Consider the following 23178-nt stretch of genomic DNA (forward strand, 5'->3'; position numbering starts at 1 on the left):
CTTGTTCATGTAACACTCCCTACTCCTCAGTGGCAACTAGCCGTCCCTAAGCTTCATCTTGTACAGAGTCTGAGATTTTATCCAGTGCAAAAAGAAAAAGAACACAGTGCTTATTTGTCTGCTTATTAAGTGCTGCAGAACAGATTTTTGAGTTCCACTGTCATCTTTTGAAGCAGCATTTCATCATAAGTACAGTACATTTATTCCCCATGACAGTCTTCAGCCAGGAATCTTCTGACCATTTCAATCTAGAACCTAGACTCTGTGTAAGTTAGTTTCTTAGTGAGTACTTTGTTGAACATGATCCTTTTTTTTTTTTTTTTTTTTGCTGTTGTAAAAGCCAGCTATTTTGATAATGAAAGTAGAAACGCAGACCTGGCCGTTTGAAAGACATTTTCAAAGATAATTAGTTGTGGGAGGGATTATTATGACATAACCAGAGCTTAGCACTCAGTGTTCATTATGCCTGGATGGAGTCTGTGGAGGTGGTGAATACAGGAATCCTGTCAGTCAGCTAGACAACACTACTTCTCTTTTCTCCACTTTCTCATACCATTGCCTGCTGTCAGCTGTGACTGGAATTGCTGCTGTGACGAGTCTTATCATAATGTATGAGAATGCATGCTCACTTACAGTAATTAGTGACAGGTGGGGGGCTGTGAGCGTCTCCTAAGCCTGACTGCTTTTGTTTTTGAACACTTCTCGGTCTTTTTTGTTTTTTTTAAAAAAATAGACTATTTAAAGAGATTTTCATCTCAATTTTATGCTGCCTTAAGACTTGTTTCAGTTGCTTTTCCTGAGAATATGCTTTCGTTAAAAGGGAAAATTAATAAGCAAGTTGCAAACTGCTGCTGATTATGCACCACATCAGCCAAATGAGTTGAATAGTCTTTTAACGTTTTTGTTTTTACATAGTTTTGTTATTTCACTACCTTTTCAAGCTGACCCGTTGCCAAGCCTTAACACTTGCTATTTACCTCCCTGTACCAACACATTCAAGCTGTACAGTAACAGGCTGTTTTGCGGCAGAAGGTTGTTTTGGGGTCTCTCCAATGTAAAGTGATTATGCTCTGGGAAAGATCTGCCACCAGTCAGATCATCTGGGTGGGCTTTATGCAGTGATGGACAGGAGAGTGACAGCGGTGTCGTCATCAACACATCATCTGACCGCTATTGGGTTGAATTGGTTGACAACAAGATGGCTCTGATTGGTTGAAAAACTATCCAATCACATGCAGAGATATATTTTTTTTTTTTCAGTATCTGTTGAAACATGGCCAGTAATGAAATCCAAATGGCATGCTGCGACACTCATATCCTGATAAGAATTGAGTCAGACTATGCCAGGCTAGTTGTAACAATAAATCTTTTGGAACTGTTGAACGAGTCTTCAGTGTCACACAGAATGAGACCAAACACTAACTGATGAGCCTGAAGGACTGTTTCTGAGGGTAATCCTTCCTGAATCTAATTAAGACTGGCCTGAAGCAAAATGGCAACTTCACATGTTAATAATATGTAAATTCTGATAGTAGCATACTGATTCCAACACACTGGGGGTGTCAAATCTGAACATGGATTTTCTAAAGTAACGTGTTCAAATTATGGACCCATGGGGACTTAACTTCCCAAGAAGTTTATAATGATACAATGAGTGATTAAATATAATGATAAGATTAAAATTAAAATGTAATGTTTTGTGATCCTTCATTTTAAATTATGCGTGCACGTGTGCTGGGGTTAGTGTGTCTCCTTCTATCTGCTGTGAAAAATGTGACCGACTGGGACATATTATTTATTCATCATGTCTCATGGCTGCTTTCATGTGTTGGTTTTCTGCACTTATGTCATGTCACTGGTGTCTGATCTGCGACTCTCACTGTGCATTCTCTTGAGCAGCCACTCTCTCATCTTGTCAGCACCACCACAGAGTAATTTCCCCCACAAATTACGTACAAAAGTACAGACAGACCTTGAGTGATGAGCTGTTACAATCTAATATATTCTTTTTAATATAGCTCAGATACATGTACTACATAATGTATAATGCATAAGGCACTGTATACATGTACATTATGCCATGCAACTCACCTGTAATAGAAATACTATTGTCACTGGCAGTTTTACATCCATGTGCTCTTGTTTATTGCTATAACTGTAACTTCATTAGCACACTGTGTACCCACTAATGGTGGGTCCACGACAAAAGCTAGAGCTCTGTTAGTGTTGCCAGTGACATTGTTGGCGAGTTGTCACTCAAGAGCTCGAAGACGTTATCAATGGGGGGATTTAGAAAGGGCACTGACTGAATATATAACATAGGAATAGGTGAAGCAATCGAATGTGAAGTGCCAAAAAAAAGCTGAAGCCAGTTCAGCCTTCAGGATGGATGCCCACATTTCGCTTCATATCGCCGACTTCCACTGAAAATCTGTTGTAGCTTGTCACTCACTCACTGCTTGTCTGAACAAGCGTTTCAACAATGAATATTTTGAATGCTACCTCTGCCCATTCATTTTTATTCACTATCAATCTCTACATTAACATGCATCAGCTGTATCTTGTACTCTTGCTCGTTTCATTTTTAGATGCTGCATGTCGGCTTTATTCAGACGTATGACGGTTTTTCTGTTGTTCTCTTCTCCTCCTCTCTTCTCTCTTTTCTCTTTTTCTGTCTCTACCCAGCTGGACTCATATGAGCTATGTTCTTCTCAAGGTTTCTACCTGTTAAAAGGCAGTTTTTCCATGCCACTGTTGCCTTAGTGATTGCTCTCGAAGATTCTGGTTAGGTTCTGTAAAGTGTCTTGAGAATATCTGAGTTGTTACTGACACTATATAAATAAAATTTAATTGAAATGATCTCCCCTCCTGAAGCAGCCAGTTGTATATAACAATAATATTGTAGATTTCAGCTACACAGCCCTCTCAGCTATTCCTGCTTAGAAGTAAAGCGTTTTGGAAGTATAAACGTTCCTGCTGTAGTCTGCTAGTAGAGTGGGCGTGCATACTAATGATCATGAGTCCATCACTTCCTTACACTTTTTCTGTTGCTGCTAAAATGCCACAACCCTCTAAACTTTGTATATGCAAAGTTTTGCTCTCACTATAAACAGACTCTGGTATGTGAAGAAATTAAAACCTGAAGCCCAGTGTGCCCAGTTGGTTGCTAAACTACGACCTGACAATGCTGTTTAGTGGAGGCGTTCCACATTATATCCATATATGTCTATTTTAGTGGAAAATAAGAATAAGAAAACCTTTAATTGTCCAACAATGGGGAAATTTCAGTTTGCAACAGCATGCAGAAATGACAGAGATAGAACAGATAATAACAAATCAGTGACTGCATATGTATCTGTATGGTAGCTGTGTGGCATGATGGGGGTGAGTTAAATACTGAGCAGGAGCAAGTTGAGAGGTGCACAAACCAAAAAATGGAGGGATGGAGTGCCAGAGTGCCAGAATGAGAGCCATTGTAAAGATAAATAAATATATAAATTGGCGAGTGGATGGTGTGGGTATGTGAATCAGAGGAGTGAAAAAAAAAGGGGGGAAGGCAAGATTAGGAGCTAGGAGGCTGCACAAACTGAATAAAGGTTGATGCTTCCAATGGTAAAAAAAAAATAAATAAATAAAAAATTGCTGAGATTAGTGAATGTGGCTAAGAGCACTTGGTGTTTGATTCAGTCTGTGCCACAGGAGAGGATTGTTAGTTTGCGGCGGCTTTTCATTGCATGACATTTCCCATTTCCCGCTGACAAACAAACTAACCCTCATACAGAAAGTAATACAGCAGTGCATGCAAAATGTTGATCAAGCAGAAGTATGAATCCCACCAGGGTCAGGGGGCTGAAAAAATATTTTTTATTCACCTCCAGCATTTTGTGACTGAGCAGGTGGCGTTCACTGCCTTATTCATGATCTTTTAAATGGGGGGGGGGGGCTGTTGCTGAACACACTGGCTCTTGAAAGTCTCTCTGAGACCAATTTTAGACTGACGCTAACACTGCCCTGGGTTCATTCACATTTTGACCGATACACTTCCAAGGGTTTTCCATGACTTTTAATGAAGTTTCATTACCAAACAATTTCATTTTAAATATCACATAATAGGAGGATGGCCAAATCCTAATATAGAAATTTGTATATCTGTAATCAAAACACACCTAGCTGAAATGTATTAGGATTACATGATCACATCATGTTATCAGTTTATATATATATATTTCTGCTGTATGTATGTAAATGTAATACAAATTATAACTTAAAGCTACACTACCATCTAATATGTATTCAAGGTTTTGTTGAAATTAAGCATGACTGGTGCACATATTTCACTGCATTGTGAATCAACTGGATTATTTTACATGACTTGGAACACATTTATCTTAGAAGTGTACATATTTAGATACTGAAGGAATATTTAAGTTGTAGTCAAAGTGTAGACTACAGACAGGATTGACTTTGAGACAGCTACAGAATGTCTTGTCTCTGTCTAGTTCAGAAGTAGTAACACAGTGTCGATCTTAGCCTGCGTGACACCCTGTCCGTGACTACGGAGCTAAATGAATTTACTTGCTCATCTGTATTTCAAAGTGAAGATATCAGTTTCAAAAGCAAACAAAATGAACACATAATTTGCAATGACCTTCAACCAGTTTGGCACTCGGAGACTGTCTAGCAGTCACCTCCCATTTTCCGCCAGTAATTTTTAATCAGGAATGAGCAGCACAATAAAAACAATCTCATTCAGGCTATGGATCAACGTCACAATCCACAGCTATGAAGAGAACTGTCGGGGCCCGTAGAAAAGAAAGTGTAAGACACTAAGGTTTGACAGAATGTTGGTGAGAATCAGCTTGTCAGTTAGTGATCTCTATCAGAAATCACTTGAAATATTTTTGAAGGTGAAACTGCAAGGACTCACAAAAACTGATTTAAAGAGAAAAATCTAAGCTGATGCCGCAGATTGACATATACATTGATATATCAAGATATATTGATATATCTTGATTTTATTCCTAGATAGGACTCTGAACCAATTGATCCTACAATTCCCATAATGCAACACCCTGGCATAACTGTGTTAGACCTGATGAATGAGCACAGCTTTCACCTCCCCATACACAGTTTTTATTGCAGCCCCAACGGAGATCTAAGAGTGCTAGACCCAGAGTTCAAAAAAAAAAGAAAGAAAAAAAGAAAGATATTACACAACTGTCTGAGAATGGAACAATAAAATGATGGTTGAGGTTTATTTACTGAAGCTATTTCAGACATGGAATACCTACCATTGCTAGGTTCAACTGTTTGTCCTTCGAGATGCATACACTCTAAAACCATTCTGTAGCCTGTTTTATATTATCAAACAGTGCACTAGTATTGAATGGTGAACAGTACAACATGTTGGAACTAGCTTCAGTTCTGTTAAATTGCTTCATATTTATTTACAGATTGGAGGGACAGGCATGAATGAAAACTAAAAAGCCACACAGTATACAGAAAGATAGTCAGAGTATTAGTCTGGTTGTATGAGGCTTTTATAAATCTCTTCTCTTCTAGTTGCATTCAATTCAGACACATTGAAAATCCTACAGAAATGCTACTACTGTAGGACCAAACTAGTAAATCCCTTGTGTCAGTGCCGCTCTGGTTGTGGCTTTATGATTGTTTTTTGTCTACAAGTGGATGTCAACTGGCTTCCACTTTTTCCAACAGACCTTTTACATATGTGAGCAAATGCTTCTTTCCCCACAGAATGGTTGCCCTAGAACTTACACAACCATTTCAACAGCTTTACAGATAATAAAGCTCAAGTATTTTCTATCGTCTATAGCCATAAGTGGGTCAGGACCATGTTATTTTAAAGCGTTTTTATATGGCTATAAACAAAAATACTACTAATATCAGAAGCTGAGAAACTGGTTTAAATGCTGCATGTCTTTGATGATGAGTGGATGTGGAGGATCAGCTTGTGAATATGCTTGAACATGAAGTTGAATTTGGTATGCATGTGTTTGTATGTGTATACCTGCATTCATGGACTCTCCAAAGGTCAACACAGGTGAATGGGGGGCTACACTGGTTCCTTTTGCAGGAGTCAGATGAACACCCAGCAGACAGGCCTTGTGTGCTGACCTGAGAAACCCCATCTCGTGCTTGGCTGTCCAGTGGCATATAGCGACCATTGAGACGTAGGTCCCTCATACAGCCTGGGGAGAGAGGGAGAGGAACATGACGTAAGCTGCTATCTGCATTCATATACACAGACACAAAACTTAATTGACATCATGTGGTGAAAAAGCCACATGTTCTTGACAGATTACTTTACACCACAACCTTACAGAATAAATTCACTCACTCATTCAAATCTAGAGCTCTCTATATACATTTACTTGCACATGTTGTGCACATGTTGGATTATGCATTACGTGCTCTATGCTGTACTGATAACTGTGCTATTTGCAGTTACATTATATCCTTGTGTCACCACTACTGTATTTGTTAACACGGAGAGACTACTAACCCATTAATCGCCTGTGCTATTCAGAAATCAGAACAAATACAGCCTTTTGTGTTAGCTAGCGGGCCAACTGAAGGAGCTACTTTCACCAGATGAAAGGATGAAGGAGAGTTCAGAGGATGGACATATGAAATAACAGGGTGTGCATTAAATAATAAGAACGCTTCCTAGCTATCAGCCATTAAATCATTCATTATTCATTATCTATTATTGCTTTTCCTCGAGGGGATCACAGGGGGGCTGGAGCCTGTCCCAGCTGTCACTGGGTGAGAGGCTTGGTACACCCTGGACAGGTCAGCAGTCTATCACACGGTTAACAGAGAAAGACACACAACCATTCACACTCACATTGACACCTACAGCCAATTCAGAATCACCAGTCAACCTAACAAGCATGTCTTCGGAATAAGGGATGAAGCTGGAGTACCCGGAGGAAACCCACACAGGCACAAGGTGAACATACAAACTATGCACAGAAACGGCCGGCTGGTGGATTTAAACTCAGAACCTTCTTGGTGTGTGGCGTCCGTGCTAACTACACCAACATAGTGGTGTTAACAATTTATGTTGTTTAGTTTATCAAGTATGTATGAACCATTCACGCTTCAATTTGTTAATCCACAACATCTGAGATAAAAACTCTACAAGTCACTTGTGTGTTTCTGGAGCATTGATGATAAGTTAAACTATAAGGACACAAGACAGAAATATGGGGAAAAAAAGTAAAGGTACAAATGATGTAAAAAATCTATTTAGTTCTTCCGTTTTATTCAATCATTGGGTGTGGCACAAAGGTTGTGTTGGACAAAAACATGTCATGTTATTTTCTTTTTTTACATCCTATCTGATCTGGGAATTTAAAGGTCTTATTATGTTAAACAGGGTGTACACATATTTCTGGTGTTAATAGAGTTGTCCATTAACACTTTTTGGAAAGAAACATTCACAAAGGTAAAGGCAAACACTCACAAGTACACACACAGTCAGACATATTCCCTGCCACAGTCTATCATGTCTAGCTCTTCTGAAGGGAAATGCTTTTAAAATCCATTTAATAAACTCATGCATTGTCTTTTATTGCCTGAGGCACAGCTGTCTACATCTCTCAATGTCTAACTCCAGGGAGCTTTCAGTCTCTCTTTCACTTTATGTCTACGTCTCTTAGTTCTGACCTCTTCCTTACTCAATTATCATACAGTACAGTACTCTGACTTTTTCTAGTTAAAAAGTTGCCTCACCCAGCCTTCATTCCTGTCTGAATTTTTTGACTATGTCTGCCAACATTTAGCTTTAGACAGTATGGTAAGGTGTCAAAGACATTTATATAATACTAATTTATATATAGTAATAAATTCTAGCTTAAAAAAAAAGTGCTACTCAGTTAGTGTTTGTGCCCTTTGTCGGCTTGTATCATTCCATTTAGCACCAAAACAAGAAAAAGTTTTGCATTTTGGATATTTATTCACCTTCTTGCCACAAAACCGTACATGAAGGCTAGAAATCTGAGCAAACATGCCTGCCTCTATAGAAAACAAACTAGTAGCAGTGTTATGAGAGTTTATGTGGCAGACCATTTCTTGGTACGGAGTAGTGAGAGTCACTCTAAGGTTGCTGCTTTCTTTGGTTTTCAGTTGGGTCGAGAGATATGAGAGCGGTAGCAATCTTTTCATCTACCTCTGGAGGAAAGTGAATAAATAAATTTAACAAAGCAACAGATAAGAGCATGCCACTGCCATTCTACAGGACTCAAACACACAATTGCTGTTTCATTTGGAGGACGGTATCAGGTAGCATGAGGCATGAATAGGTTCGCATCTATTTATTATATTACAACTTCACCTTGACATACCTAGGGTTGTTTTGCCTGCGACAACAGGTCGATTGGTTGGTCGATATGCTCTTGTTTGAGTAAATTCTTATTGGTCAGACTAAGTATTATTTTCATAATGAGAGAATCACTATATCAATAGCCTTTGGTGGTGAGGAGGAGAGATTACCCTTGAAAGAACTCGTCCAACTAACTAAATAATGAGTCTGGGTCTAACTTAATAACTTAGAGATAAAAACAATTTAATGTTTACCTAATGTTTAAAATGATTTAATGCCCTGCAAATCTGACCTTTACCGTGTATATTTACAATCAATCTAGGATAATAAGGTTATCAGGTTGCATGAACCTTAAATACAGACTTAACGTCGATTTTGTTTTCCCAGCAATCAGTTGAAGAGTAGATATGATTTTAGTTGGTCTTGGCAATTGGTCTTGTATTAGTATATAGTGCATTTCTACCTATTGGTATTCAAAGCACTTTGACACATCTGCCAAGCACTGGGAGCAACTGGGGGTTCAGTGCGCAGGGACAGTTCAGCATTTGACATTTACCGGGGATCGGAGCACTGATCTTCCGGTTTGTGGACAACCTGCTCTACCTACTGAGGCACAGGTGTCTCATTTTGCCTGTCCTATCACGTGACCACCCTATATGATCAGTTAAACAGATGTTCACGTTCCCTCAACAGATAGACAACACTCACAACCAAAGAAAACGACCAACAGAAAAAGTGCAAATTTATTGCACCGCAACATGCATGATTGCCAGTCACATGTTTTAACAAAAGCACACGCATGCACATGCATGCACACACAGACACACACACAGCCGTGGGGATGGCCATCATCCCAGCTGACAATGAAGATGCATTTGGGTGAATTAGCCATTAAACTGTCACATCAATCATTCATTAAAACATAAAAACTGTCACAATTCTCCCTTGAATAGAGTGCATATGAATAGATAAAAGAGCCTATTTTTGGCTGCACCCTTCAGGAGAAATAGTTGTTAAACTGTCTCACATGCCCCGAATGACACACCAACCTTTTCACCCTACCCTGTGACACATTAGAAACATCATATTATCTCTTCCCACCCCCCACCCCCCCACACAGACTATATACACTATGGCCGTGATGGTGTTTGAATGATGTCTAGCAAACAATTTTTCAGTGTTAGTTTGCCATTGTATGATCTGTCAGTACGCCACTGAAAGAGACATTCAGGAAGATTTACACTGTTATATGTCATAACATTTCTTCCATTCCTTTTCTTCTATCTGCGAGGAAGAATCTCTTCAACAATGGGCGTCTTTGATCACAGATTTTTGTCCTAGTCTTAAAATGGTCCTTAGCTAAATCATCTGCAAAATGTAATGATGCTCTGGTAAATTACTTTCCAACATGGGAGTACTTGTATTTTTGTGTGACAGAACTGTTTATTGAGAAAACACTACAAATGCTTTGCCATTCTTGTGCATTGCTTTTTGGCAACTCACTGGTGCATCGTTTGCCTTCAAGTGTTTTTCAAACTAGAGTTTTGAACACATAATCTGCAACTCTAGGTAAAAATCTGCCTCTCCAGCTCTACATATACTTGTCGTGTTGACAACTATTGGCTTTTAAGCATTTTTCTTCTTTTTTTTTTTTTTAACTGCACTTGTAGGAGGTGTGCTTGTGTAATAATGGATCTGCTTATAGGTAAACAACTGCAAATGTAATGACGTTGTAAAAGGACCAAGAGCCAATGCCTACTTTAACTTGACGGACATCTGTAACAGACCTTTGATTCAACAACAGTGAAGGCATTATTTTGGTGTTTAAAAAATAAAATATATGGCTATAATTCCAAGTAAACATAAGCTAACAACTACAGTTGATGAATTTATCAAATTATCTGGTCACACTTTACGGTTGTTACTCATAGTGATGAGGTGGCAACACACAGGCACTTGCGAGCATAAGGAAAACAGACTGTAAAAGTCAAGCAGCTGCTGACATCTGTTTAATCACACTGGGGTCCCTGAAAATCCAGACTGAGTAGATGTTGTTAGAAGAGCCACCCCCTGGCCAAGTGATTACTGACACATTGGCATCATTTACAAAAATGTAGTTATTGTCCATTTAACATTTTATCTTTTGAATTCTAGCTACTCCAGCTGTTCCTATGCAGATGGACTTGACAAGTCCCAAATGTGAATGCAAAATGAACTATGCTGACTCGAGGGAGTGCCGCAAGAAGCTCATAGTATTTTACACAAACTGAAATAAAAAAACACTAAAATAATTAAATAAATCCAAATCTGTTATAGTGTGCTTCCAGTACTTATTAAAGATTAACTAACAATAAATCCAGTGCAAAGCTCCAACAGACACATACCCTGGAAGCTCTTGTTGATTCCAGAAGGGAATGTGTTTCCCAGCATCACCACAGTGGGGTCAATTATGATTTCTCGGCTTCGGCCCCGCAGTCCAGTCACCTCCCTCTGTCCACCGCCACCATCCAATCGCAGCGTCATCTCATTGTCCTGCCGATCTAGGAAGACCTCATGCCATTCCCCGTTGTCGAGTCGATAGGTTGGCAATGTTAGGTTGTAAGCCCCATCACCAAAGTTGTAGAAAACACACAGAAGGCCCTGAAAGATCTGCAATAAGAAAATAGGACATTTAGTATGAGGTTCAAGTACAGACCAACTTTGGCTTCAAAGGCTTGCTTGGTTAAATGTTCTACTTTTGTGCAGTAAATTTCATAATTCTAGTTATAATTGCCTAATAGTTGGGATATTGTCATTTAGGGCTGCACTATACATCAAATTTACTTGATTAATTCGAGTTTCTGCAGCATCTGAAACAAAACATATGGTGCAATAGGAACAATTTGTGTCTCTAAGAGATTCTCACACACTAGCTCCCATGCCAGATCCAAAACTACTACTACTAAGAAGGAAGCAGTAAACTTTAGCTGCTTTATTCTCCAGTGTCACTCTGTACAACAAGACGGGGTGCTGATAGAAATACATTATAGAAGCACTTGATTTTCATATTGGAAAAGACCAGGTACTCATTTACAGCCTAAAAGCTAAGGTTTGTAAAGATGTCGGAAACTATCTCAAGTATGAACCATCTAGATGCAAATATCTGGCGGAAGTAGCACTGCAATAACAGTGACACTACAAACAGATCGAAAGCCTCAGTTAATGTTGTAAATTCAAAAATAGACTACAATAGCTGTGCTGCTAAACAACTGGTATTCGTTGCTAAATGTCTCCCAGCTGAAAGGAGCTTTTACATTTTGATGGAAACACATCCAAAACTACATGTGAACATAGCAGCTGTTAAGTCTCTTTACTGAATCCTCCTCTTATGAGATCATTCAGAACAACGTCTTCCAAACCAAAATTGACATCTGATTAATTCTGAACAAAAATATACTACGTTCATTTTCTCAGTGCTTTGAGAGCACAAACCCAATGACACTGGCGGAAGTCTCGAGAATCAAAACTATTTTGTCTCTAAGTATAGAGATTCAGGTTTAATATACCATCAATAGGCCTATTTGGCCAGTTGGCCATTAAGCCCAGTGAACTCAATGACAGCAGGCTTACACAGACAAAATGAACAATTCCTACTTAGAAAACCTGATATTTCTACCATTACCTACAGGTTTTAACCACTAACTACATTACCATGTGATTGCAGACATCTGAGTAGCTATGATTTCTACTGTTGCTATGGGTCTAAAACAAATATTAAACGAGAAAACGCTTTGGGAAACTACACTTTATTAACTCGCACAGTCATTACATATGCACATACTCTTCCTCAATCATTCCCAGCAATGGGAATGAAGGACAGAAAACCATTCTCCTGTTTACACAACAAGCTGTTTCCTTCTGCCCTCAGATGTTGAGATGAAAATCGTTACAATGTGGCTTCACTGTGAGCTAATCACATGTCTATCACAGAGCAATATTGATTTAAAAAAAACAGGAACCTGTGTTCTGCATGTGTGTGTGAGAGAGATAAAGGCAGTGAGAGGCAGTGAAAGAAAGACAGAGAATATGTCCAAAGGCTGTTTTAAGAGGGACAGGGTGGTGGGTGGGTCGTCTTCATTTCAATTTCAAACTGTTTCCGCCAAGTGTCCCACTGAGCATAATTTTCTCCCCTCCATCTTTGTCTGCCACCGATGCCACGTAAACAGAGGACTGAGATGAGAAGGGTAAAGAAACCAAGACAAAGGAAGAGAGATGTGAAGCAGAAGTGGGTGGCTAACATGGATTTTCCTTCTCAATCTCAACATAATAACGATAAACCAACTTTCTTTGGGGACAACTTTGTCAATAAATCAACCATTACTAGTCAATTTTCTTTATACCTCTTTACAGTTGCCCTCTCATCACCCTTTATCTTCCATTTCTCTCTGTCACTTCCAGCCAGTCTTTCCATTTTCTGTCTGTGTGTTCTTCATTCGCTTCTTCTCTTCTTAAAGCAGCTGGGTTGAGGTCTGGATGGCTCCAGAGTTGTTTAGTTGGAGAACCGTAGCTCATTTCAAGGTTCTGTGATGAAGTATTAATTATATTCAGAATCCACTGGGGCAGTGCTTTTTAACCAGACACATTCACAGCCACCTGACTTTACCCCCAATTAAAGCTGAATGGAGAGGTGCAATTTGGCTCCTGCTCTGCTCCCTGGGTGGTATGTGAGTGAATGTGCTTGATGGTGTGTCTTTGCAGGAGTGGCACACACTAGGTGTGTATGAAGAAGTGCAACTCAATTTTTTAAGTAAACAGTCCCACTGCAGGGACAGTTTCATTTCCCCAGATGCTTCCTGCGACAGACTGCTCTTGATGCTGCAGACTTTTGGTATTGCAGAGATGAGCAGGTTATGTGTTAATCTACCCACTTGTCATGATTAAATAATGGCATGAGAAGGCCGATTATGTGCATATATGCCGAGTATATGCTTTCACCGTACTTTAGACTGAGAAGAGAAACCAAATTCTCATTATCTGCAACACTCCAAATTCATACAGTTGGTATTCACTGTCCTGCCTCTGGAGATTTAACCTGCAGTCTAGTGCTTACAAAACTAGATATTGATTTGGTCATATAAAACCACTACACGCTGCTGGGCAAATGATATGGTTTTGAATTCTTACTAGCCTAAAGGCAGATTACTGTAATTTATGTTAAATACTCTGTGTAAACACCAGGAGCTCTAGTGGCGCTGATCTGAACCCTCCCACAATTTACTGGCATAGTTAGTTAGATTTAAACATTTCCCGCAAAAATAAAATATAAAAAATATCAATTTTGTGCCAGTTATAGGAAAATTGTAGATGACCTTCCCTAAATGATATACATTTAAATACAAATACATACATATACATACATATAAATAGATGTTTGTCATTCTCCATGTCAAGGAAACCTGCCTCATAAAGCTAAATGATCCAAACAATATGAACCTAATGAACAAAAAATAAAATGTGCTAAATAATAAATACATGTGATGTGGTGTCACCCACTGATAGCAATCCTTCAATACTTTACTAAATGTATCATGCAAGATCAGGCCATGCACCCTTTAGCTATATTCAGAAGCCACTTACAAAGGTACCTTTACAATCTAATCTGTACAGTCATGATACAATTACACACTGCCATTGTAACAGTGCTATAAATTCAATGTAATCTTGTATACTGAGTCCACCTAATAAAGTGGCCACTGAGTGTACTATCTATTCACCACTTTGACATCAAGAGCGACAGTGGGCTATACATGTTCCTCTAGAACCAGAGTGACATTTAGGTGACTTCTACATCAACTTATCTCACAATATGAGACTACTGCCATAGCATGTGTGTATTTATGTTTATTTATTCACTGTAATGGACCACAAGAATCCCAGAGAGCAGAGAGAGCCAACATATGGGTCAGTCTCACTGTGAGGTAATGAGACCGAAGAGAACAGCATTTCTGTCTCGACAGGATATATGAACAATTCTCTAGACAATAACACTGAACAAATTTCTGGGTTATTTGGTCCAAACTCTGGTCCAAGCCTATGAGTGAATTCAAAACTAATTTTCGTCTTTTCATTTACATGAAAGATAAGTTCAGTTTTACCAAATTTGTCAGTGAATAAATTTCATGGCTTCATCTTTTTATTTACATAAAATCTATTAATTAATTAACAGTAATATAAGAAATATTTTTGTGTGACTATTTGTGTGATAGCAGTAGATATCGGTACTCATGAACTTCTTCGATCACAATCACAGCAAGTAAGATCCAGATAATTTAAATTTATGGCAGTGATGAGTCCCAACAATCACGCTGTAACGATTCACTTCCATTTGCACCATTAAGTCTGACAGTTCAGTCCACAAGAAGCTGGAGGATTTGCATAACTGTATTGCTTCAATTTGCAGCAATCTACGTCAGTATGTTGGGGTCTCCTGAACAGACCTGCCACCATCTTGAATGTCCCAATGCTTATGCTTGATTATGTGAATTACTATTACATAGCAAGCATTGAGGTCTGCCAATCTGCAGCATATCGTCTGATTATGCACCTTTGATGTTATTCTGAGAATATTTTGGGCAGTATTTGGATTCAAGGAGTATTTATTGTCGTTTCAACACATGTTTGTACATGTGGTGGAGCGAAATTAGTTACTCTGGTCCCGGTAAGCCAATAGTAAAAAGTATAAAAATAGAATAAAATTGGCTAACTAAATATAAAATAGCAATATAGAAAATCTAGACAGTAAAAACACTATAATAAGTGGAGATTAACTGCAAATGAAATGGAATGACACAACAATATACAGCAGTCCTGTACCACTGAGGTAGTGTGTAAATGGAAAGTTTAAAGTGACAATTGTGCATTTGCCACTGTTCTGCATTGTTGCAATATTGATATATTTGCATAATGCAAGCATATTTGCCCATTCCCATGTTAATAAGAGTGTTAAAAACTAAAATGAAAAATATCCCTTTATGGCGCATTTAGAAAAGATAAAAAAAAAGTGTGATTAACTGAGTGCGACTTGTGTGAACTATGGAAACTGTGTGATTAATCATACCTAAACACTTTAATAAAAAATACAAAAGTGTTTTGTTTTTTTCTAAATTACACACTATATCTTAGACTTTTCTTGCAAAATCAGATAAATTCTCAGTTTTTGAGAATATTATCAGTAAAGTGCTTGGCTCAAGCCTCTGGTTGTACAGAAATTATATAGCTGCATTTGAATTTCAAATGCTCCTTGCACGGTGGAAAACTAAACTAAACTAAAGCCTGAGGTCCTTGAGATGAACAACCCTCTGCTGTCCTTCTCAGTTGCAACTTCAAAAAGCATCCTGATGCTTTCAGCAAGTGAAGGGGACCATGAATGCAATATCTCAGCACAGAATAATATCACACGTACATCCTACGTTTAAAACTGTAACTGTATTATACTGTCATATAGGGGGATACTTAATGCAGGATGTTACATCACCGAGACAGTTCTATTAATCAGAGATCATATTCACGTTTTAATCTACAACAATATTTGAATATTTTTACAATGGTGTTCAAAGGATATGAATTAGCTACTGTGCCAATCCCTGCATATTCACAGTAGTTTAGATTCTTGTCAAGAATCTGTCAGCTGTCAAACAACTGAACAAAGGATTCTAAAACACAAAAAAACATAATTGCATTCTCACTAAGAACATTCTTTCTTCTTTCTTCTTTCGTTTGAAATCTGAATTCAAACTACTGCTGCAAACAGCTCCTGAATCAGTAATCAAATAGGGAAAAGTAGCTTATAAAAAGAAAATGTTAGAGATGCTGTACACAGACGGCACATTGTGAATGACTATCTTGCCAAGGGTAACATATAGTAAGTTCTTCCTCTGATTAAAAGCCAACAGAAATATTACAGTGAATAATATAATCCTTGAGCTTCTAGCAAAGGACACAGCCTGGTTTACAATGTTTCACTAAGAAGGGGGAGTGACTACTTCATAAGATCACACATATTTCCATGCTGTCTGCACGCAAGAGCATTTATGGTGGATAAATGATGTGAACTCGCTCCCCATGTGGTGGTGCCGAGGGAGCTGTGTGACATTTAAGCGGAAATCTAGGAATGGATGGATGAATAGGTAGCAGCGACAGATGGATGACAGACGGGGATCAGAGGAGAGCTTGTGTTGTAATACCAGCTGTGGCATGGATAATCATCATCATTATAGACACTGATGTTTGATCGATATCTGCGGTCTCAGCACGGGGCAAGGAACAGAACGGCAAGAGGAAAGGGCTGGGAAGGTATTACGTGATCTCAGAAAATAAACCAGGGGAGGAAAGAAAAAATTAAAGGGAGGCTGGCAAATAAACAAATAGGAGAGGGCAATTTAAGTGTGAGCAGAAGATCAAGATGAAAAGAAAAGTGGGAGAAATGAATCCTTCAAGACAAACAACCAAATAATGCATTTAATGTATTCAGTACTGGTTCTGTGATTTAAACGTCAGTCTAAATCATTTCCACAGCCCTATTTTCAATGACAGTGCACTGAACTGGCTCGAATCAAATAAGCCACTTTGAAACCACAATAATGTCCTTCTAAATTCAGATGAAGTAGGTCTGAATTTTCAATATATTTCCCTGATGATCATTTGCATATCACTGTAATTGATGAAATCATTTTATCATTTCGTAAACGTCCTGTGCCCAAATTAAAGCTCCGATCACTACGGTTTGTTATATAAATACATTTGAATTAATCCGTTTGAATAATCTGCATGGATTTGCATACATCTGCCAATTTGTGACATATATAGATGTTTTAAAAATATTGTTATAATTGCGGTGATATTTTTGTCACCCAGTTTATTTTTTACAAAATGGCCTATACGATAGTACTATATATGAGTTGCTGTTTTAGAACCAGCATCTGGAAGAAACCTCGGTTTGGTGGCAGAAGAAAGGTAGACCGTCACTGTAGCAGCTTGTGGTGAGAGGAGATCTGAGGTGGTCAGTGAAGATGTGAGTGTCCCTATTTGATTGTACGTGAGAGTGCAGTGGCTACAGGAGGTCGCTGCCGTCTTGAGTGGCTCACTCAAACTTGAAAGAAGCCCAGACAGAGAGAACCAAGTGCAACAATCACAGAAGACAGCTGCAGTAAAGGCCTGGCAAAGCATCACAAATGAGGAAACTCTTTCTTCTGTGATGTCAAGAGGTCCTAAGTTCAGACAAATTATTGTCACCAAAGTATTAAAAATTTCACACATGATTGTGTTAAGTTACTAAACAAAATATGAGCCCTGGAGAATAGTTGCAGATCCTAAACATTTTATCTAATATTTCTGTTAAACCTCTTGAAAGAAAGCTGACCCGTCACAACCCCACTCTCACATGACACACTCACCTCTAGTTGCAGGTATTCACTCTGATCCTTAGAGATCAGGTTGAGGATGATGCTGCTGTGTTTACGGGTTCGAACCAGGACTTGAATCCATGTCCTCCGAGCAGGCAGTGGAGATGCCAGCTGGTAATGCACGTGACTGTGGCCATCGAAAGAATACTCTTGAACCTCTGGTGTTTCATGCAAACACAAACACAAGTCAGTTAGACTGTGCTATGACTGAGAATAACCAAACATTTTAAGTACAAATACACATATACACTGTATAACACATCTTACCAATTTAAAAGAGGCTTCACTTTACTGTGAAGTAACTTTGACTAAAACAAAACCTAAATTTCCTGAATACACAGAGAGCTGGTATCAGACCAGGATATGTAAAATACACAAGATAGAATATGTATGTGTGGTTTATCCGGGGTTACGCTCGCATCTTCTTTCTAAGACCCATGTTCCCAAAAGTGGATTTCATGCATGCCAGGCAGAATAAACCAAGCACACCTAAAATGTTCTCAAAGTCATTCTTCCATCCCATTGCATATTCTAAGTTAAACTTCCCATTGCTTTCACACCTATGCCTCTTTGTTTCTCTTTGATTCAACTTTGATAAAGTTGATAAACTTGAATGGTTCATAAGATCCTGCTTGAAGACAATGTTCCTCCAGCCATGGAATATGCAACTGGTCAGACACATCCAGGCAGCTGTCAAAGCCACAGGGCTGGTTACAGAGGATGTATTTAACCTAATGTTAAAAATGGACTGTAGACCCTTAGCTGAGTATGGCTGCATTCAGATAGAATATGGAATATGGGCCTTTGTGAAATGAGAGCGTGTATTTCTGCATCTTACCTTATGGCACAACAAAATAGAAAATAATTATCATCTTCATAATAGCACAAACTACTGTGTGCAAGGCATCAAAATGGAATGTGTATGCCAGAAATGCAATTTAGTTGTTAATATACTTCAGCAAAGGCACAATCTGGATACAAGGCAAGCTAAAATTGTCGCTCTTCATTAAAGAGTTTTTGTTTTGTTATGTTTTTATAAAAGAACGTAGAGCGATAACAGGAACTAGAGAGGCAACAAAGGGCTTCAATCAGACTTGAACTATGGATGAACTATGGGTGTTGCATCTCAGCACTCTAAGGGACCTAAGGGCATTTTTTTTCCCTTTCTATAACTTGGACTTGGCAGGTTAGAGGCAGAATATGCAACACATTGTTTTCTTTTTACAAAGACTAGCTCACTGGTTTCTAAAAACATTTATTTGCTCATTAGCTTCAGAGCTTGCTTCTTTATGAAACAAATCATCTTGTTAATATGGTGAGTGATTCACGTTTCAGTTTATCAGTTCATTCATTGTTATTTCATGCACATAATCATATATTGAAAGTTTTTCTATCTAACCCCTGTAGGTTGTTATAATAGTGCAAACATTTGTGAAGGGGGTTATTATAATTTCGCCAAACAGCACGCCTGAGTCCTGTCAGTGTGTGTTAATATGTGGTAGAAGGCAGGACCCAAACAAGACTGTACAGCCTGGCAGAGTGTGCTGTGATCAGCAGAAAGCATCAATTGAAATGTATTCCTATAGGCAGTGGAGGACCAGGGTCATTAAAGATCCCATCTCAGTCCAAGAGTCTCTTCCAACAGCTGCAGTCAGGCAAACGCCTCCACATACTTAAGGCCAGAACAGAGACGCTCGCAGGGAGCAGTCTTCTAGCATACATGCTGCTCTCTGAGTAAAACAAAAATGACACAGCACTAATCAAAAATCCGCTAGGGGAAAGCCAAGTGTTTGACCTGCTTGCATCAACTTTCAAACTAAATACGTATCGTCTGCATACAGGATGCCAAGAAGCAGATGGCACTGTATATCATTAATGTTAGAATAGCACTGAACAGCAGTGGATGATCTGATAAGTTATTAATCCTGGCTCCCAATACTATTTGTAGTTCACACAAGCTTTATTCTCTTTTAAAGTTAAGGCTACCCGATTATAAAGCACAGGGCACTCACCCTAATGTTTACTAGGATGTTTGTAATAAACCTGTGTCAGCTAGACTGAATGCAGCCTTGAAGACTAAAATGATGCCTTGCAAAAAAAAGAAGAAAAAAAAAAGAAGAAGAAAAAGCAGTGTTTACCTGCTCAGCATCCCCTGAGGCTGAGAGCCTGTGTAAATGCGCCTCAGTTTTACTTATTTATTTATTTTTTTAAATCTTCTGACCATCATCTTCTTGCGCTACAGAGACACTGCATGATTTGAGTAACACAACAATTTAAAACAAGGAAATCTATTTAATGTGATTTTAAATGTGTATGTGCACGTTTGCGCTAGTGTGCACTCTGCGAACACAATGTTCTATGCATAAACCTTCAGTGAAAACAAAGTTTGGCTTACCTTCTTCACATTGGTGTCCTGTGTATCCGGGCACACACTGGCAGCTGAAGGAGCCCCACTCACCATGACAGCGACCCCGGTGGCCACAGGACGGATAGCCCATGTTGACACAGCTGCTATCGGTGGTCAGGCAGCCTGGAGAGCTGGACTGAGAGTCGGCCGGGGAGCCCAAATCATACAGCTGAACGGAGGAGATAGAGGAGAGGAGAAGTAGGGGTAGTCAGTGTAAAGAAGATGAGAGGAAAAGAAAGCAAAGGACAGATTGAGATATGAGGGGATATTAAAAGAAACAAAGAGGAACAAAGAAGCAAGGAGAAACAAGAGGAGATGTAACGGAACAGTACATTGTAAAGAAACCTTTCTTTACCTTCCGCTTTAAGGAAAAGTGGAGATTTGAAAGGGAAGAGCTGCCAATAAGAAAGTAGCTCACAAACAGTGGACAAAAGGCAAAGTGACAGCTGAGAAAAGGGGATTGAGGAAGATACAGGATACATATAAGGGGGTCAGTGGCCAGAGGTGAAATAAGAGTTTTCAAAAGAAGAAAGTCAAATAGAGAGAAATGAAAAAAAAAACAAAAAAAACAAAAACTAAAGAGGTAAACTTTAAAATGTGGTGAAGGACATGAACTCAATGTCCACCATGGAATTCTTTTCCATCTCTCCAGTTCTCTTTCTCTCTCTCTGCATCTATGCTCTCTTGCAGATGTGATGAAACCAGAAAAACAGGACAGGTTTAAGGATAAACAACATGGCTGACTGAGCACAAAGCTGAAATTGCAGGGGAACCTTCAAAGCCTAAGTCTGTGTCTCTCACAAAAGAATTCCATAAAACATTATGTTCAATCACCTCTGTCCAACCCAAACTGTATATGTTAAGTTGGTGCTGCAGCAAGGATATAGGAGTAGATCATGCCATCAGGGAGCTGCTGATTGGCTCTGACCTCCAGCACCTTATTGGTTGCTGACCTTTAAATGCCTAATAATTTGCTGGGGTTTGAATTGATCAAGGTGATTTGCTAAGGTCAGAGACACAAACATAAGCATTAAAAAACAGAAAGTCATATTGGAGTGTCCGCAATAGAGTTGACTGTGCATCTGCGTCATCAGAATATGTGCATCTGAGCAAAATAAAACTTCTGTATATATGTCAAATACAAAAATGCGCCTGGTTCTGCATAAATTATCATTTCAGCTGAGAAGAGAATGTCACCCCACACAGAGACGCTGCTGGCTGCCCCATTTGCCAAGATTAATTTCAGGTGTTGAGTAAAAAAAAAAAAATGTTTCAGCCCACACACAGTGGAAAAAAAGCTAAACCAAAATACAACGTATACTGCTGGGGTGTGCAGGGCAAGAAGTGCAAGAAGTGATGTGACTGAGAACAGAATTCAATCAAGAAGTCAGGTTTAGCCCAAATTAAAACACATTTGAACATTCAGATGAATGAAAAATGACATGTAAAGCCAACATTTTGCCTCAAAGAGAGGTTTGTTTGGATTTCTGATGTGGTTCACATGAACGGTGGGGACTGCCGTGCAAGCCAAGTTGGTATACCAGGCCAGGGCGGAAGTTTTTTCATGCAGCTGGAACCTAATTGTTATTTTGTTGCCATTCGTTGGTGGAGTACATAATATTTTTCCACAGACAATTTCCATTTTATTAGCATATTTTTAGCAGTTTCACTGTCATCATGGCGCGCTCTCAGTTAATTTTTACCATTCTAAAGAGAGCCCTTTCCATTCTTTGTAGTTAGGATTGGAGCCCTTTCCAACTGTCATTGGGATAGAGGTGGGGCACACCCTGAACAGGTCGCCAGTCTATCACAAGGCTATCTCTTTTTTAAAATAATATTATTTTCTCCTCTAAATGGTTTCCGAAATTTAAATTTCAGTGCTAAGCAGAATATGTAGATTAGCTAAAATATATGCTAGGTATGTGTTATCAGGTTTTGAGTTATCCCTGCTCAGCCCAGCTTCCCATATTAGAAAAGTCCTGGCTGTAACTGTGAAAGATGACCTGGCCATAAAACCATTTTCCAGGATTCAGCTCAATCAATGGAAGCACCTTGACCAAGTTTATCCCATTTATTCTGTTCTTCCATTAATTTGCCACCCCTTTGTAGTTTGAAAGCAGTTTGACTTCTGAAAGGATTTTTTTTTTTTGCTCCCAAACTGCTCCTATCGTCTTTTAAGATATTTTGCCAAATGCACAATAGCCAAAAAGCAGAAAGACTTCGACTTAACATACATTTTGGCACAATGACCTGACATGTCTTCAACAGCCGTCAAAACTTTCTGCTGAGAAACACTGCAAATCCAACTTTGACTCAAAGCTATAGCAACCAAAAAGTCATTAGTCCAGGTCCAACTGCTGTCACTGCAATCCTCCATATTAAAAAATGGAGTGACAGATGTGTCAAAAGCATAGAAAAACCTAAAGTAGGAATGTTAGTCGGAGAGAAGAAGGGAGAGAGACAAGCAAAATAATGACAGGACAAGGACGAAGAGAGTTACAACAGACAATGGTGAATGACAGCCAGAGTGAAGAGACCAAACTCCAGAGTAGAAACATAATTACAAAATCTTTTCCTAGACACAACCTCACTTTGGCCCCTGCCTTTAGCTCAGCCTAGTTTACCCTCTTTATCCACTCTCTGCTGCCTGTTTACATGCTGTAAAGCTATGCATGACACTTGAATGGGTGTAATCAAGCTGACATGGTGCTGACATGCTGTATGGCTCCAAATCAGAAACATGCAAATAGCAATGTCAACTACCTTTAGCACATCACAGGCATTTGCACCCCACAGATGATGTTGCTATAGCAACGTCTGTGACACATTAGCGTATTCTGTAATAATACAACACCACCACGGGGAAAAAAAAATAAGAGAAAAATAATCATACAATGCCGGAACATGTCCATCAACATTATTAATCATCAGTACGCCTACTGTTGCTTGCTCTTTGGAGATTTATTATCCTCATGTCCGCC

The 23178-nt window shown here is 39.0% G+C and overlaps 1 protein-coding gene across 1 annotated transcript in view; it reads right to left on the minus strand.

Moving 5' to 3' along the window:
• The window catches only part of LOC311485741 (neural-cadherin), a gene marked incomplete at both ends in the record, with an annotated part of 265222 nt that overhangs the window by 22377 nt on the left and 219667 nt on the right, over positions 1–23178 (minus strand). Inside the window, 4 exons of the mRNA XM_084541334.1 lie at positions 6032–6212; positions 10735–10999; positions 17782–17948; positions 20186–20366. Of these exons, the coding sequence (XP_084397460.1) occupies positions 6032–6212; positions 10735–10999; positions 17782–17948; positions 20186–20366 (794 nt within the window). The remainder of the gene's footprint in view (positions 1–6031; positions 6213–10734; positions 11000–17781; positions 17949–20185; positions 20367–23178) is intronic.

The sequence above is a fragment of the Chelon labrosus genome (genome assembly GCF_963514085.1).
Source record: "Chelon labrosus genome assembly, chromosome: 3".
Taxonomy (NCBI): domain Eukaryota; kingdom Metazoa; phylum Chordata; class Actinopteri; order Mugiliformes; family Mugilidae; genus Chelon; species Chelon labrosus.